The sequence below is a fragment of the Perca flavescens genome, chromosome 13 (genome assembly GCF_004354835.1).
Source record: "Perca flavescens isolate YP-PL-M2 chromosome 13, PFLA_1.0, whole genome shotgun sequence".
Taxonomy (NCBI): Eukaryota; Metazoa; Chordata; class Actinopteri; order Perciformes; family Percidae; genus Perca; species Perca flavescens.
Window position 1 is genome coordinate 28472388 of NC_041343.1, and position 18851 is coordinate 28491238.

At 40.4% G+C, this 18851-nt stretch overlaps 1 protein-coding gene across 2 annotated transcripts; it reads left to right on the forward strand.

Moving 5' to 3' along the window:
* The first annotated feature begins 5505 nt into the window (after nt 1–5505).
* rabgef1 (RAB guanine nucleotide exchange factor (GEF) 1) lies at nt 5506–18592 on the forward strand. Of its 2 annotated transcripts, none has more exons than XM_028595947.1 (9): nt 5506–5580; nt 8199–8384; nt 8796–8995; nt 9323–9489; nt 11235–11316; nt 11488–11620; nt 13009–13100; nt 13903–14159; nt 17702–18592. In XM_028595947.1, the coding sequence occupies exons 2-9, from the start codon at nt 8203–8205 to the stop codon at nt 18113–18115; spliced, it is 1527 nt and encodes a 508-aa protein (XP_028451748.1). In that variant the 5' UTR covers nt 5506–5580; nt 8199–8202; the 3' UTR covers nt 18116–18592. The 2 variants fall into 2 exon arrangements, with proteins under 2 accessions (XP_028451748.1, XP_028451749.1); XM_028595948.1 differs by having other exon boundaries at nt 5532–5580; nt 8191–8384.
* Nucleotides 18593–18851: the final 259 nt, after the last annotated feature.

Consider the following 18851-nt stretch of genomic DNA (forward strand, 5'->3'; position numbering starts at 1 on the left):
GCCATCATCGCTGCTATATGCAGACATATTGTTGAGTGTCTTTCTGTTCACCACATCACTTCTGTTTGACACATTGCGTCCAAAGTCTTCACTGGATGTGTCTGTTTCACAACTTCTGTTGATGTCAGCCGTTGAATTGGGTGTGGCAGTCTCAGTAGAGATATTAGCCAAGCTATTATTCAAAATGTGATTAGTTAAACAGGTCATATTGGTTCTGCTAAATGTGTTTGTTTGTCCCAGTCCACCGGTTGTCCTGTTTCTGGATCCTGGAGTCTCCTGGATGTTTCTGTGCAGATAGGCTGTGTAGCCCTGAATCAGGCGACCGAATGCCGTCTTATAAGACAGACGCAGCGACTCGGCTGATCCAAGAGGTACAGAATGCAGACGAACCTGTTAGAATAAGATTAAAAAAAGGATTTTCAGATCACATCACCTCACAATTTATATCATCCCGCGCCAATTGAAAGAGGTTGAAAAGTAAAGGTGTGGAGGTTGGGCGTGTATTAGCATGTCTGACTTTATGCAGGAGACCTTCCATTGCTTCCATTATAGGCATGCAATTCATATTTGCCTTTAACAGATTCTTATTTCCACATCCAGCAGTTACAGAGCAACATGATCATTCAGTCCTTTTGTTGGTGTCTACCTGATGAAAGTCAGTCCAATATTCTCTCTAGTTTATCTGTTTTTGGTCTCCACCAACTCCTGAGGGAAACATCTGTCTCTTTAGCTGCTAAATGCTATGTGCAGCAGCTACTCTCTGACTGTGTGGAAGTGTACAGTGAATTTTGTACAGCTTTTTCTCTGAGACAACGCTACAAGAGCACTGAGAGTGAACCAGAACAGTAAAGTTGCAGCTGGAAAGATAAACAATGAGCTGGAACTCACTACGAAGCTCTGTAAAGCCGAGAGCAGCTGCAGATTCAGCTGATTAATTCTCTGTAGGTTCATCAATACGAGCGACCCCTTTCACATCGTCACATTGTTTTCACATTGCCGTGATGAAAAAAATATTGATTATAGCTGCTTTAACCAAGCGTTTAAATCAAAATTTAAATTGCCTTACCATAACAATTTGCCATAACCACAAACTCTGAAAACTCCCTGAATTGTTTTTGTCACTTCAGATGGGATGGATGGTAGTCAGAGATGGGAATAATTCCCATGTTTATGACTTTGTTCACCTTATCAAGACAGTTGTATGATTACAGAGTTGGTTTTGCCAGGGTTAAAATACAATGTGTGTGTTGGCAATACAACACCATATTCACTAAAAGTAGGTTTAATTGCATTGAACGGCGGTCGCTGGCTGATGTGAAGCCTCCATATTTGTCTGGTTTTGTGACACCTCTGTTTTATTAAGTGTTATTAAGTTGGAAATATCTGAGTTTCCCAATTATAATTATAACTTGGATATTGACGTAAATTATATTCACAAGTCGAAAACTCATAGTTACGATCACCCCGATATGACAGGAACGTGGCATTAGCTGCAGGAAAATCCTATTTTTTTCAATCCTTCCCTTATTTTTTTAAAGGGGAACTGTACAATTATTCAAGTAGCATTATGGGAAATGTAGGCGTCAGGTTATGACCAGGAAGAAGAAGGTGTGGTAAAAAAAAAGTACAACATCTCTGCTTCTGTTGCATCAATATTGATTAACTATTACACAATGACTAGAAATAGAAATGTTTCTGTTTTAGGTGCTGATCTTTCCAGGGGACATGTAGGTTATGTTTCAGTTATTGTTATTGATGCTGTAGCAGAAATAAAAACATACATTTTAACTGTTTTGTGTCTGTCCTTACCTGGTGAAGCCTCATGTGCAGATGGAACGCAGCTCCTGCCAACCACTGCTGCATGGACTCTGAACTCATCCTCTTCTTCATGGTCATCCTCTCATAATGGTCAATCAGCTCAAGCTTCAGCCAGTTGTCGTGGAGCTCCGTGGTCTCGGCCATCTTCTCCTCGTTGTTGGCAACACCGGGGACCTGGCGGAGGTAGCTGTGGATGATCCAACCGATTCGTGAAGAACTGCTGATACCAAAAATCCTCTTAGCCCGGGATCTCTGAGCTGATGGGTCCCCCTCTGTGGATCTCTGTGCTCGGACCTGGTGGGGTAACAGAACATCTAGAATTAGTCATTTCAGTTTCAGTGGTTTTTGCATCGTGCTCAGGGATACAATAATAATCATCTTTATATGTATAAAAACAATACAAAGTGCTTTGACAGAAGAAGTAAAAAGCACTACAAATCAAAAGACACACATATATATGTGTCATATATACAGTATGTCACATCATTAATAGCCAAAATAGAAGATGGAAACCTTTTAAGGACAGTAAAAACGACAAATGAATAAATTAAATGAATTTGTACACATGATAGGGTAAAAAGGGTAAAAAGACGATAAAAAGACATCACATAAAGCAAGTCTATAAAAATGTGTTTTAAGCGATTCACTAGAAGTAACTGATTAAGCAAGCCTCATCTCCTCCTACAATACAAAAATATATTTTAATAGTAGCCTTATTGGTGTCAAATCACCTACCATTATCTATCTTAAAAATCGCTTTTGCATAGCTAGCATAGTTCTGTAGCATGGATAATGCAACGGAACTAGAGGGAAATATGATTTTGTCATATGACATCATATGACAGTCATGCTTAGTGGTGGAAGAAGTATTCAGATGATCCTAGAAAAGTACCAATACTACAGTGTAAAAAATAATCTTACAAGTAAAGGTCCTGCATTCAAAATCTAATGCCATACAAACAATAGACAGAACAAACCTACTTGATGCGCAACCTGCTCAAAAAGTACAGACAGAGCCAGAGCAACAACCCCGACTCCTCCACAGGTGACCCTGCTGCTGCCTCCCAGCTCTCCAGTCAAGTTGAGGCCGAATGCAGCCCGCTGCTCCCCACTCATGCTCCGCTGTAAGAAGGCATATTGGTGCTGCAGAGCGGCTGGAGAGTCAAGCGAGAGGAAGGTGGTGAGGACGGGATCCAAGGAAATATCAGGGATGACGCTGGCGTCTCGAGCCACAGAAAACAGCTCCTGGACGGTGGCTGGAGAAGGAAGACACAAAGTGCGACCCATCAGGATCATGGCTGTGTGTGTGTGTGTGTGTGTGTGTGTGTGTGTGTCTGTGTGTCTAACCAGCATCTGCTTGTTATCTGTGTTCTGTGTTTATTTGCCCCTGTCAGAAAGACCTTATCAGCATGAACAGTCCAACAAAGCTCTCATGAATATAGACACAAATGCATACTAACCCATCTGCTCTCAAATGAAACAAGGTTTATACAAACACACAGTACTGGAAGAAATTCAGATCCTTTTCTGAAGTAAAAGTACTAACACGGTCACTACACTGTGAAAATACTCCACTGAAAGTCTTTCATCCAAAACCTTACTTAAGTAAAAGTATTATCAGCTAAATGTATGAAGAGTAAATGTTCAAAGTGTTTCCTGTCAGTGTTTTCTATCTGATGTTTCTGGATTAATATTCCTGCTGCATTAATGTTGCATTTTACTGCTGTAGATGTTGAAGATTGAGCTCATTTTTTTACTCCTTTTTTATACTGTTGGCTATAATCTACAGCAATGCATCATATTCTATAAGATCATCATTTGCAGCGTTGCTGTCTTGTGAGATCCCAGTATCTCTAAAAAGTCAACTTTTCATGGTGTCATAAAAACAGCCCTGTTTTCAGCTTTGTGACGATGCATTTTATCAGCTGATCCGAGAGGCTTTTTAAAGACTTTATTTAGCTTAAGGAGGACATGGACAAGGAGGACAGGAAGGGGCTGAAAAACTGTCATTTGACAAGTAACTAAAGCTGTCAGACAAAAGTAGTGGAAAAAGTAAAATATTGACCTCTGAGATGTAGAAGTATAAAGTAGCATAAAATGTATAAGTACCTCACATTTGTCCTACGGTACTTGAACACTTCCTCCACCACTGCCTCTCTGTCACGTTTTCTTTGTCAATCTCACACATCTCTCATGGTCAATTTTCTATCTCTCCTGCCAAAGGTTGAAAAAGTAGAATTTATCAAAGGTGTGGCTCAGCCGCATTAAACATTGACTCATGAAAAAAAAAGTATCACCTATGTCAGAAGTGCAACAGTGTTCAGCTTTGTAAAAAGAGCAAACAACTGAAACTATTGAAACAAATATCACGGTAATAACTAGTTGTTTCAGATTCAGATAAATAAAACTGATACCACTACACTTTTTGTAATCTGATTGGCATTTAGACTCAGACACAACCACTGAACATTAACCTTAATGTCAATAAGCAAGCAGTTAACTCACAGTGAGGGATAGTTTTACTGTGCTGAGCCCCCCAGCTCGGACAAAAGTCAAAGAGATATTGAGTTTGTTCAGTGATGTCCAGAAATAACTTCTCCAGACGCCTGTACACCGATTGAAACTGTTGTGAAAATGTGGAACTTTAACTGTGAAGAAACTCTGGAAAGTAAGAAATAGTTACACATACTCTATGATTTTTATAGCCTACAAATTAACTAATTAGATAACATGTTAATACTAAGCTTCAGCTGTGGAGTGTAAATAAATACCTAGTATTATTGTATTGCAAGTATTGTACTTTAAGTAAGATTTTGAGGTAGGCTACTCATGCTAATTATAGTCCATGGATATATATACCGCATCCGGCTTGTGACATTCGTCTCTGCCGCCGCCATCTTGGGACGGGCGTGTGACCAGTTCTGACCATGAAGACTGTAGAAAAAGACGGACTGTTGTGCTGCTTTGGGATGTTCATGCAAAATAAATGCCAAAAGTACACAAAAAGTTGTTTTACATTATTTTACTGTTATAAAAGTGTTGAATTTAATATTACAATAGGTAGGATTAATCCTTCTTTTAAGATAACATAAAGTTAAGTGACTGTCCTAATCTGGTCCTGATACTAAATGAAGCTAATGCTAGTTTATATCAGGTAAAGTATTTTTTTTTTAATCTAATCCAAGTAATAAGAAATACATGAAGATATTGAAAATGATGTAACTATGCTACTGCTACTTTTGGGGGATGACGGACCAATGGAAAAAATGTTCATCCAAGGAACCGCCCACAACTTCAAGGGAATATATCGGTGAACCTGAGAAATGTTTGGGACTGTAAAATGTAGAAAAACGAGGGGAATACATCTTGCAGTCCGCTGTCATGTCATTTTTATTATTAAATCTTTTTTGTTAATCTTCATTGGACAAAGCCTCTCCTTTCTCAAATTTAAAAAAACCCGCAACACTTTGTAACAAAGCAAACTTACTTAAAATAGGTTTAAAATCCAGCGAGAAAGTATGATTTTAATTGTAGAGAGACATCTTGCCTCCATACTTATATGCATTAGGATGCGCGGCTACTCCGTCCCAATATGGCAGCCGCGTCGACGTATCGCCCGGTTGAACAGCAGCGGGATTTTGGCCAATGGCCAGAGTCAACACGTCATTGGCCTCACCCTCATGGTTCCGTCATCTCATTACAGAAGCGAAGAGGACTGAAGCTGTTAGTAGCCTACTCCTGATCGGTCAACACATATTATAGGTGAGTAAAGCAGCACTGCAGGTACATGACATGTTGAATCCAACATTAATGATAAGTTATACTAAAATTTGTCTTAGCTAACGTTAACGTTAGCTAACGTTAACGTTACTCCTCTGTTATAGCTACGTAAAATACCGCAGCATGTGTAGCTACGTTAACTGACCCTACAGGCTGGCGACATTTAACGTTATATAATAAACAGTAAACATAAAAATACCAGCCTGTGTCTGTGTGACATTTATTTTTGTTATTACAAGGCAGTGGTGAAAGAGGTACTCAGATACTTTACTTAAGTAAAGGTAGAAATACAATAAAGTATAGAACAACTCATGCAAATTGGGCTCCTTTTACAACTTATAGGCTATTATTATAGAAAACAAGCCTATATTATTTTGTTTTTATCACTAACAAATACATGTTAGAGCTTTTTATTGTTGTAGTTTATCAATATGGAGCTAATTGTATACTACTGGGTAGATAATAGTGCATCTTGACGAACTTTCGATTCCTCTTCATGTCTAGTAAAAGCACTTTGAATTGCCCTGTTGCTGAAATGTGCTATATAAATAAAGCTGCCTTGCCTAGTATATTTGAAGAAATTGACAAATAAAGCAGAGTTGACCTGACTTGATATCAAGTAGCCTATGTTTTGTTATGTTATGTCAAATTGTACTTATGTACAGTACTTGAGAAAATGTAGGTTAGTTACTTTCAGTGGTGGAAGAAGTAGCCTACTCAGATATTTTACCTTTGACTCTTAATGTACACAGAAATAGACAGAAATGGACAGTGGTGGAAAGTAACTAAGTACATTTTGAGGTACTTGTACTTTACTTGAGTATTTCCATTTCATGCTACTCCATACTTCTACTCCACAACATCTCAGAGGGAAATATTTAACTTGTTACTACATTACATTTATTTAACATCTTTAGTTACTTACTAATGTAGCATAAAAAACATAGTTATATGAATTACCAACAGTTAATAAAAGCACAGCTGAAACAATTAGTCGATTAACTGATTTCATTGGGTTGAAACACCCAATGAACGATGGGTACCGCCTGACGACATCAACCCCTCCTGGCCAAGGCTACATTCACTTAAAGTGAATGAAGGTGAGAAGCATTTTCGGATGTATTTGTAATCTAGAAACTCTGGGCAACCAGTGACTTCCAGGAAAGTCTGGGTGGCAACCGAGGAAGTTCGGTGACGCTGGAAAGACAGATGACTTCCAGGAAAGACTGGCGTGGGTGTATGAGGTTAGCAACCTCATCCACAGCACTCGCAAGAGGGCACCAACTCAAGCTACAGAAAGTAATACAGAGCAATACCCCCAGAGTCTCCCGAGAGGGGGGGAGGATGAGAGACTTGACAGGACAGACACAACGGTAACGGCCAGGAATGAATTACGGACAAAGAGACGGCTCACCCAAACAACCTTAACAGGGGAGGCATTGGAAGTAAAGTGTCATTGCGGAAAGATCTGCAAGAACGGTAGCACCTGGTGAGACGCAGGAGAGCTCCAGGCAGGAAGCACCCCACAGCACTGGGGATCTCTCAGCACCTGTGTCACCTCAAGACCTCAGGAGGTACCCACCTGATGCCACCCCAGGGAGCCTACCCTATCCTGCGAGAGAACGAATCAAATGGCCCAAGATGAGTGACAACAAAGAGTGGTACCAACTAGACCAAGATCTCGACAAAGTGCTAGAAGCCACGCTAGCAGGGACGGTTGAGCAGAAAGTCAATACTCTCAAAACAATAAGCTACAACATGGCAAGGGAGCGTTTTGGAATTGAGGAGAAGAAAGTCAACATCAAGACTGCACACCAGCCAAGCAGAAGAGAAAGGGAAATTCATCACCTGAGGGGAGAAATCAAGACTCTCACCAAGCAGTTCAAAAGAGCACCTGCTGATGAAAGGCAAGGCATCAAGGCTGTGACGAGTCAACTCCGGGAGCGCCTCTGTAGACTCCGAAGAGCAGAAAGCACTCGGAAGAAGAGGAAGGATAGGGAGAACAAAAGATCCCAGTTCACCAAAGACCCCTTCCGATTCACCAGAACACTGCTGGGTGAAGCAAAATCTGACTAGCCTGACTAGCCCCAGAGAAGAGGTGGAGGCGTTCTTGAGGGAGACCCATAATGACACCTCCAGAAACCAGGTCCTGGATGCCAACCCAAGCATCAATAGTACAAAGACCCCGGAAAAAGAGCTCAACATCAGTGAACTCCTAATGATCACAAAAACAGAATAATCGAGAAAACCTATTATTTAGCTCATTACGTTTTGCAAGTAAACTCTTATTTTCTCTTGTGTTCTGAATGAAAAAAGAAAGTTTAAATGGGAAAAGTATTTTTAAGGCAAATTTCACAGTTGTATGTGTTTAGTTTTTATCGTTGGTTTATTTAACTTTTTCCACTGTTTTTTAATAATTGCAACATCTTTCCAGAAGTCAACGAGCAGTTGTGTTAAATTATCTTGATTTCAATATTGACCGAAATAATCGTGATTATATTTTTTTCCATAATCGAGCAGCCCTAACGATTAGGCTACAGCAGCGCATGCAAAATACACTAATAAATGAGATTATGATTTATTCCATTCCAGTCGTCTAGCATCATGAGTCAGCGGACGGAGCGCCGGGGGGGGATACACGTGGACCAGTCGGACCTGCTGTGCAATAAGGGATGCGGTTATTATGGCAACGCGGCATGGCAGGGCCTGTGCTCAAAGTGCTGGAGGGAGGAGTACCAGCGGGTACGACAGAAACAGATCCAGGACGACTGGGCCTTGGCAGAAAAGTAAGACCTTCTGCTGCTTCATTTCCAACTTCACCTACTGGGTTAAAACATTTGCATTTGCCCTTCCTGTATCCAAATTTGCGTTTCCTATGATGGCAAAGGAATATCTTGCACTACTCTGCCTCTGATCAGAATCAGAATCAGAAATACTTTAATAATCCCAGGGGGAAATTATTAGTACTCGTTGTCTTCGCTGGTTAGATTGATTGGGTTAAGGCATGAGGAGTGGGATTAGTTAGGGTTAAGATAAGAATACCAGGGTGAGCCAATCAGAGGCAGAGTAAGGCGGCACCTCCTTTTCGCCATCGTAGGAAATGCAAATTTGCTTCCTGTATAAAGTACAGTGAGTTTTTCTCCATATTCTCCTGCTGATTGCTGGTATTTGCTCTGTTAAAATGTCCTGTGCGCCAGGTTGCAGCGGGAGGAAGAGGCCGCATATGCCAGTAGTCAGGGATCACAGACACAGTCCACAGCAGCACAACCACAGCCGGGGCGCGCCTCTCTGGGACCCTTCTCCAAGTTTGAGGAGAAGAAGACCAACGAGAAGACACGGAAAGTGACCACAGTTAAGAAGTTCTTCAGCCCTTCGTCACGCACTGCTAACAAGAAAGGTACGACGTTAGGAGCAACTGGATACACCTACCGGTCTGTTTTTACTTTCTGACTGGTTTGATGACGAACTCACAGCTTCACGCTTTGCTTGTTTAGGCTAACCTGAAATATTAAGATTAGGTGCTCCAAATGAAAGAATACCCCTGCCAGCACCTCTAAAGCTCACTTATTAACATGTTACATCTAATCGTTGGTTTAATCTGTACGCAAACATTCACAAAAATGTGGTTTCGGTGGAGTTTCGTACTGAAACTATCTCCTGTAAATGACGGCAGTCTTGTTGTCACATACATTACGTTTTTCTAAATTTGGTTCTTCCTCATCAGAAAACCAAGAGAGCAAGACACCCAGTCCGTCAATTAGCCGCCATGCCAGCTTCGAGACAGACCAAGTGTCCAAGGACTTTGTGGACTTCTTGAAAAACCTCCAGAAGCCTGGCCGGGACATCCATAAGCAGTGCCGAGCCTTCATTGTCAACATGTCAAACAAGAAGGTCTGATTGATTGCTTGAAATCTATTTTGAACATGTTAAAGAAACAGAAAGGTTCATAAAGAAAATAATATTACACAAAAATAGAAAGCATATCGAGATACATGTTAGGGCTGCACGATACGAGGAAAATATGCGATATGCTATGACGTTGTTGAATATGGCGATAACGATATTACTTGCGATAAATAAACAGATCTTAAAGTGTGCTCAATTCTCCATTTCTGATGCTCTTAGTATTCTGCTAATTACAAAAAATCGCTTGTCGAATTTAAAACAAATAAAGGAAATCATTTCCAAAGTTTTTTCATTGAACAAATTGAACATTGAATAGAGGCAATACATAAAAGGCACCACTTAAAAACACAATGACAGTTTTTTTGTATTTGTATTTTATTAGTTTATTTGTCAGGGACCATGCACAGTTCAGGCCCTGTACCAGAGTTAGCTATACAGCTAATTTACATCTGTGGTCCCTGGGCAAGGGAGATAAAAGAACAATATAGACCGTACAGACAATACTATCAAAACAGATAAAAACTTAACAACATGTGACAAGCATTACTCACATATAAACCAAAATACAAATATACATTCCATGTTATAAAAAGATCATTGATCACATAGTTGATTCGCCTTCAGCCAAGTCTTTAAGGACATTTTAAAACTGCTGAGACTTGCACAATCTCTAATGTGAAGTGGAATTAAGTTCCACTTTTCTATTACAGTAAATGAAAAAAGCTGATTGACCAAATTTGGTCTTTCTAAATTGGGTGTAACAGTCACCTCTTACAGAAGCCCTGTTGACCCTTACATTATTTCTGCAAAATGACACACATTGCTTGAGTGAGGGTGGTGCAAGATCATAATTTATACATCAGGCACATGTCTGCAAAACAGAGAAAACTGTCAAAGGTTAATAAGTTGTATTTTTTATGATGGTGCAGTGGTGGTAGTTTCTTGGTTTTTTGTCAAGAACTTTCACAGCTTGTTTGTAAAAGGTACATAAAGGTTTTAGCATAGTCCCACCCGCCTGGGACCAGCTTGTAGAACAGTAAGATAAATGTGAGAAGATCATTGAATGCAAAAACAGTTTAGCTGCGGCTACTGGTAACTGGTGTGTCTAAAATTAGCTAAACTAGCTCTGACACAATTGGAGATCTCTTTTATGTGTTTTTTAAAAACTTAAGTTCGAATCAATAATTATGCCCGGATACTTGAAATGATTAACAATATGTATCACCTCTCCCATAATACAGATATCGGGCTGATGTTGTGTAACATTCCTCTTGAGAGAGAAATACATGCCCACTGTTTTGCTTACGTTAAGAGTAAGACAATGTGCCGTTTTTCGGCTGATATTTTCTTTCAACTCACACAAAAAATCTCTGAGTGTCTATTGCGATATGTTGTAGCCTTTTGCGATGTGTATATTGCGCAAGTTGTTAACGCGATGACGATAAAAAAACAATATATTGTGCAGCCCTAATACATATATGACTAACACAGTGTGTCACAATGCCCACATAAGAATGTAGTAAGAAGTACACACTTATTTAATCCTTGTTAGTTAGTTGACAAGCTTCCTCATGCATATATTTTTTTAAACTTACAAATATATAATTTTACTTACCAAGTATCTTACATAATACAATTTATTTCTGATTGGACATCTAGTGTCATAATAATACTCTTTATAATAATAGGGTTTAGTGTTACGTTCGTGACCTTCCAACTTGTGTTGTCAGGATCTGGGTGCTGACGAGCTGTCGGAGTGCGTTCAGGATTTCTACCAAAACTTGGCCGACCGCTTGATGGGTCACTTTAAAGGTTGGTTTAGAGAACTTTCTCACGCGTAACATTTCATTATTTCCACTGATACGTTTTCAATATATCGGAGTATGTAGCCACCACTTGATGGCAGCACAAGCATGTTTCCCCCCCCTAGCTCCAGCCCATTAGCTCTAGACTAATGTGGTCTGATAACTCTTTGTTCACCAGGCTCGTCAGAGTCTGTGGAGCAGGTGATGGACCAGGTGGAAAAGTACATAATGACTCGTCTGTATAAGAGCGTATTCTGTCCGGAAACCACTGACGATGAGAAGAAGGACTTGGCCACACAGAGCAGGATAAGGTGGGCAGTGGTGTTTTCATTATAATCACAATAATATACAGAAACGTTCAAATGTGTGTAATCTTCTGCCCCAAAAGCTTGATTGGGTCCAGTCAGATGTCTGAGAGGACTACTCTATATGTTTGAATGGTCTTTGATGCTTTCAGGTTGTAAAAAGTCCTCTTTGTAAATAGATGTAATTTGGTTTTGTACATGGAGAACATAAAACTGTACAATGGTTCAACCAGACTGACAACCGAAAGGGCAGAAAGAGACCAAGATCCCTCTGAGCAACAGTTGAATAAGAAGAGAAGAAATCTGCAGTTATTGGTAAAAGAAACTGGAAGCTTAGCATCAAAATGATTGCAGATCTATGTAGGAACCGCTTCCTGTTTCAGTGTCAAGTACACAATACTGCAGCCTATAACAAGCTGGAGTTAACAGGCAACATGTTGCTTTAGCAAAGCTCTTCTTCAAACTTCACAACAGGAACAGAAGGTTGGTCTAGGGTTAGCACTGTGGGAATATATCAGCTGAACATACTATAGACTGACCCATCACAGTTTAAACATCTCCAATCTAACCACGGAGTAGACTGCAGAGGGCCCAAAGAAAAACACAACAACTCAATATTTAGAGCCACATTGCACCGTTGGGCTTCAATAATGATCAATGGTAACTTATGCTTTTCTGGACTGGAAAACTAATTCAACATCCACATTGGAACAGTATTCTCCCATCATGCAACACTGTCTGTTGGACATCCACTAAATGGAGTGTGTGTGTGTGTGTGTGTGTGTGTGTGTGGGGGCAACCGAGAGATAGCGGAGGATACAAAAAGTTGCCACTCTGCAATCTGAAAGGTGTTTTAAAGCGGCTGATGGCAGCTCGTTATATTCTGACAGGTATTCATGAGCCTCTCTGGCTTCTCTCAGTGCTGTAAACTGATTTACATTTCTATTTCTGTGCATGTTTGCTTACATATATGCCTGTACCGATAAAAATGAGCCATTATTGAAGGAAAGAAGAAAAACATACATTTATAAACAGCTGATTTATAAATCTAACTGAAATGTAAATTGGGAGTTATAACTAGAAGTGGAACAATACACATATTCAGATTCAATTGCTTTTGTGTTTTTCAAGGAGCCTTTTAGTGTTACGTTAAGTGGAAGCGTGGGTTTCTAAGCATCACTGCACAATGCTTGCAGTCTGTGAAAAAAACGTCTGTCTGGGTCTGTCAGATTACACAACAGCCACTTTTAGCACTGTTCTCCATGTTTTCCATAGTGGCAGCTGCTGACTGCATCTGTTTGTCATCCAGGGGGGAAGTTACTGAGAAAGAAAATGTGTATCATGTGCACACACAGAAAAAGGCTTATCGCATTGCTTCTTTTTCTGTCTTGCAGGGCGTTACACTGGGTGACCATCCAGATGCTGTGCGTGTCTATGGATGAAGAAATCCCTGAAGTCTCTGAGAATGTGGTCAAAGCAATAACAGGTTAGAGTTTGTGCCTGAACGTTAGGCCTATGCAATTAATCGAAATTTAATCGTGATTATGATTTCGGCCCCCAATGATCACAGAAAAAGAATAATCAAGAAAAAATTAAAGTTTAAATAGGAAAAGTATTAAGGCAAATTTCACAGTTGTGTTTTTTTTTTTTACTGTGGATTTATTTAACTTTTCCCACTGTTTTTTAAGTTCAATAATTGCAACATCTTTCCAGAAGTCAGTAACAAGTCGTGTTAATTTATCGTGATTTCAATAATGACCAAAATAATTATGATTATATTTTTTCCATAATCAAGCAGCCCTATTGAACGTCCAGTGTGGCAGCATCTTATAAGTCCAACTGAAATTTTATTTCATATGTTTAATTATAATTTAATATAAAAAAAAACTGATAGTGCATTTTTATAATAAAAAAAAAAACATTCATATTATTTTTGCCTGCAAAAAAAGAATGACTAAACCCTAAAACACTAAAAAAGGTTTTTATGCTCATAATCATTTTCTTGAATCATCAAATCATCCTTTTAATCTGTAAAATGTCAGTTTTTAATAGAGCTTAAGTTCTTCAAATTCCTTGTTTTGTCTGACCAACAGTCCAAAACACAAATGTATTACATTTACTATCCTAGAGGATGAAGAAAACCAATTAATATTTACACTTGAGCAGCAGCAACCAGTGATTTTTTTGGGCACTTCTGCTTAAACTAATACTAAAAGCTTTTTGTTTAGAAGTGACAGATGACACGTGAGTCCGTCCACCCCCTGACTTTGTACCTTTGTCTTTTCCAGATATCATTGAGATGGACTCGAAGAGGGTTCCTCGGGACAAACTTAGGTGCATCACGCACTGCAGTAAACAGATCTTCAGTGCCATCAGGACCACCAAGAACGAGCCGGCCTCAGCTGACGACTTTCTCCCAGCGCTCATTTACATCGTGCTCAAAGCTAACCCTCCTCGACTTCAGTCCAACATCCAGTACATCACACGCTTCTGTAACCCCAGCAGGCTGATGAGCGGAGAGGATGGATACTACTTCACCAACCTGGTCCGTCTTCTATCTTCTACCTTCTTTAATTCTTGTCAGGGCCTTTGAGCTGTAGGCCTCTGGTTTCACCACTGGTAAAAGAAGTATTTCCTCTCTTAAAGGAACACGCCGACTTATTGGGGATTTAGCTTATTCACCGTAACCCCCAGAGTTAGACAAGTCCATACATACCCTTCTCATCTCCGTGTGTGCTGTAATGTTGTCTGACGGCTCCAGCGGCATCAGGCCAGCACAGATCCTGCAGGTGAATGGTTCCAGCAATCCTACTGCTCCGAATAAGTGACAAAATAACGCCAACATGTTCCTATTTCCATGTTGTGATTTGTAGAGTCACAGGGTGTACAAAAAACAACGTAACATGAGACACAGCCGTCTTCTAACCGTAAACAAACCGGGAACTATATTCTCAGGCGGAAGAATATAGTACTTGGGCGGAGTGATATGCCCGCAGCAAGCCTGTCTGAGAATATAGTTCCCGGTTTGTTTACAGTTAGAAGACGGCTGTGTCTCATGTTACGTTGTTTTTTGTACACGCTGTGACTCTACAAATCACAACATGTAAATAGGAACATGTTGGTGTTATTTTGTCACTTTTGTCACAATTCGGAGCAGTAGGCTAGTTGGAACCAGTTACCTGTAGGATCTGTGCTGGGCTAAGCTAATGCTGGAGCCGTCAGACAGCGTTACAACACTCTGGGGGTTACAGTGAATAAGCTAAATTCCCAATAAGTCAGCGTGTTCCTTTAAAGGACAGTTCCGGCACAAAATGAACCTAGGGGTTAATAACACATGTATACCGAGTAGGGCTGGGCGATATGGACCAAAAGTCATATCCCGATATATTTTGGCTGAATATCGATATACGATATATATCCCGATATTTTTTTCCGCAAAGTGAGAGCAAATGTTCAGTCAAAGCCAAAATCAAATATGACATGTCACAAGTAGTTTCATAGAGACAGTTGCAAAATCAAATAAATAATAAACCGGTTTCTTCACCTGGTTCATGATTAAATGCTCAGCTGTTCAAATAACAATAAAATGTAAACCTAAATACTGTATAACAGGAGTACCTTTTTTGAAATCAAAGCTCCATATTTGTGATTCGTTCCAAAGGTCAATTAAGCTTTTGATATTAATATAATCTACTTTGTTCAAAATGTAATGCCTCATGCCTGTAAGCCTAGGTTTATAGTCCCATTCTTCCACTTGATACTGCTTCCACTTAAGTAAACTAAAAGATGAACTATCGACTACAAAACAAAGAAACTAATTAATGTGTTAATACAAAGAATATTTATTATGATCGGTTCACAGATCTGAGTCAAACGGAAACTTCACCCTTCTGAACTAAGAGTTTCTGCTTCAAGGTGAAGTTTAAAACAGACTGAAATGTCCAGGCTCATTCCTCCACTATTTATTTCTGTATGTATTTATCGTTGCATGTCATTTTAACGGGCACTGAGCTCCAGATCCTGCAGCCGCAGACGCTCTCTGCTGCCCCGCTGTAGCTTCTCTCCGTCCGCCTGCCGCCGCAAACTTAGTGGAACTTTCCCCGATATCGACATACAGGTCGTCCTGGACTACGTGTAAGATCCTACCGATCACCACTCTGTCTTTGGCTGGTCCGATTTGGATCAGCGGGGACCCGCGCAGCAGCGGGCAAAGCTGTGTTTTTCCGGGGAAGAGACGCTGCGGCCGCCACGGAGCTCTCCGCCTCCCGCTGCCGCCGGAGCTCAGATTGCTGGTCGAAGGCGGCATACATAATCATAAAACACATTGTCACCTGTTAAATGTTATTCATTGCTGTTTGTTCTTTTCATTTCCTCTATCGAACATAATTAAGCAGTACAAAAGTCCGGCATCTTTAGCGTTGATCTGAATGCTTCGCACCCCTGTTCCAAGATGGCGGCGGTTTTGACGTATGTTTAGAACCTCAAGGCGACATCTGTGTATATATCTATGGGAGCAAGGATCACATTTGAACTATATCGATATATGCGATATGGTCTAATTCCATATCTCATTTAAAAATATATCGATATATTTTTAATATCGATATATCGCCCAGCCCTAATACCGAGTTGACCGTTCTCTGGGATATGTTTTCATGCTAATCGAATGTGACCAGTTTTAGCGCAAATAGTCATCCATCTTGGGAAAACAATCACGATCAGCCGAACGACGAACCCCGTGCTTGAGCTATGTTACTGATTACTGATTCGACTGGTGATGACTGTTTTCCCAAGACGGCGCCCGCCTGTATATGTGAACGGTACTGTCTTTATAATCTATCCTTTTAATAAACTGTCTGTACACTTACAAAGTTCTCAATGCTCGGGTTTACATGTAGGGACCCTCATTATGCTACCGTGGAAGTGTGGTGCTATTTTGAGCCTTGTTAGTGGTGTAGAAATAGAGATTTATTTTTACTTCACCCTCTGCCCAGACGACTAGCGTTATAAGCTAATTAGCGGTTTTAAGTTCAAACTGGTCACATTCGATTAGCATGAAAACAGATCCCAGAGAACGGTCGACTCAGTAAACGTGTGTTATTAACCCCTAGGTTCATTTTGCACCAGATTTCTCCTTTAAGTAAAATTACCAACAAAACACTGTAAAAGTACTACCGCTACAAGTAAAAGTTTTCCTCTTCTATCTGATGTTTCTGGATTAATATTCCTGCTGCATTCATGTGTATGTTGCATTTTACTGCTGTAGATGTTGAAGGTTTATTTAAACTCCTTTGTAGACTGTAGGATAGTTTAATCTACAGCAATGCATCATATTCTATAAGATCATCATATGTTTGTAGCGTCGCTGTCCTATGGGAACCACTCTCTAGAAAGTTTTAAACTTTTCGTGGTATCAGAAAAACATAAACACGATGCATTTTCCAGCTGATCCGAGAGGCTTTTTTAAAACTTTATTTAGCTTAAGAAGTAGGAGAATTTCAGTTATGCTAACCGCCACTCGCTGAAGCCTAATTTTAACGAATAGATATGAATAGATATAGATATGCTATGAAATCTTCTTGTGTAACTCTCCACCAGAAATCAAATACTGTACAAACCAGGGATGTCCTGATCGGAAAGTCCAGTGTTTCCTCTAGGATTATTTTTAGGAGTTGGGGCAGATTGGGGATCGGCAGTCACCCCGATCACCTTACACCGATCATTTACATCAGTAAAATCTACACCATTCTAAGTGGAAGTTGATTTTATATGTGAGTTTTACAAAAATGCTAGCTACACATAGTAAAATACATTAGGCTGAAGACATCTTTTAGTTATTTTGTTTAGTTAGTTACTTATTTTTATAAATAAAAAAAACGGTAAGCTCTGTTATCTAGGCAAATACAAGTATCGGATCGGGACTCGGTATCAGCAGATATTCAACATCGGCTGATCGGGACATCCGTAGTACAAAGTCTTAATATTGAGACCATCTGGCTCCACATTACTCCGGTTGATGTAAACTTGCTGTTTGAGTCCCAGCCATCATTTAATGTTGGTGTTTCTCCCGTGTTTTTGTTGTTTTAGTGCTGTGCAGTGGCCTTTATCGAGAAGTTGGACGCCCAGTCTCTCAACCTTTCCCCGGAGGAATTTGAGCGCTACATGTCAGGCCAAGCCTCACCGCGATGCAGCAGCTCGGAGGGCGACTGGGCCCGGGCCGACCAGGCACCAGCCGCCACCAACCCGTTTCTGGCTCAGCTCAATCACAACCTGGAGGTGCTGTCGGGCCTCAGCAGCCGGCAGGAGTCGCTGATGGAGGCCGCTCACAGCCTGCAGGCCGACCTCCTCTCCTGGCCCCAGAGCGTGCAGCGGGAGGTCAACGGCATCCTGGAAAAATACCCGCTAGAGGTTCCGTCTCGCACCGTTTCCGCCATCGATGCCAACAACGTGGACAATGACAACCTGCCACCGCCCCTCACGCCCCAGGTGTTTGCTGGGTAGTGGAGTCTACAAAGGGAGGGAAGACATCTCACGGTACTCCTGCTTTGAAAAGGCAGCTTTTTGAGTTTGACGGTAACATCCCATACGCACTAATCTGCTGAATAGTTTGGAGCTTCTTCTGCACTTTAAACTGTGTGAACTTATTGTCAGTTAGCTAGTTAGCTTGGAGAGCTTATTTTTCCTGTCTTCAGTAACTCTTTATTAAACGAAGCAATGCACAGGCCTGGGAGCACGGCAGCTTGCTAGCACGTTAGCAGCTACAAAGCTACACATACACTTTGCCACTTTCTGGGGTGACCGAGTCTTCATGGTGATCGGATCGTCTGTAAAGCTCTCCGCTGCCACTGCTGCTCTTTCATCCCAGTCGCTTATTGACCAGTTTCTGGTTTGTCTGAAAAAAAAATAGCAAGTATAATCTGCTGCATGTTGGTGTGTCTGTTTAGGGCCAGTTGGACTTTTTTTTTTTACTTTTTAATCATTTTTATATTAACCCCTTTTTGTTTTCCTTAATTTTTTTTCCCTTTTTCTTTTCCATTTTTTTTATTGTCCTTTTTATTTAAGTATTTTCCCCCTTTTTTAATAGTTTCTATTTTCATTTATTTTCCTTTTTTAATAATTTTTCCCTTTTTTTCTATTGAAGCTTTTTCCCCCTCTTTTTTTTTCATTTTCTTTTTTTCCTTTTTTACTCCAATACAAATGTGTCTGACTTTTATCGCAACACTGTCCGATTTCTTGC

Coding starts and splice junctions, on each gene's coding strand:
- rabgef1 (XM_028595947.1), top strand. CDS start 8,203: ATGAGTCAGCGGACGGAGCGCCGGGGGGGGATACACGTGGACCAGTCG. Junction 8,385..8,795: donor GACTGGGCCTTGGCAGAAAA/GTAAGACCTTCT, acceptor CCTGTGCGCCAG/GTTGCAGCGGGAGGAAGAGG. Junction 13,101..13,902: donor TGTGGTCAAAGCAATAACAG/GTTAGAGTTTGT, acceptor TGTCTTTTCCAG/ATATCATTGAGATGGACTCG.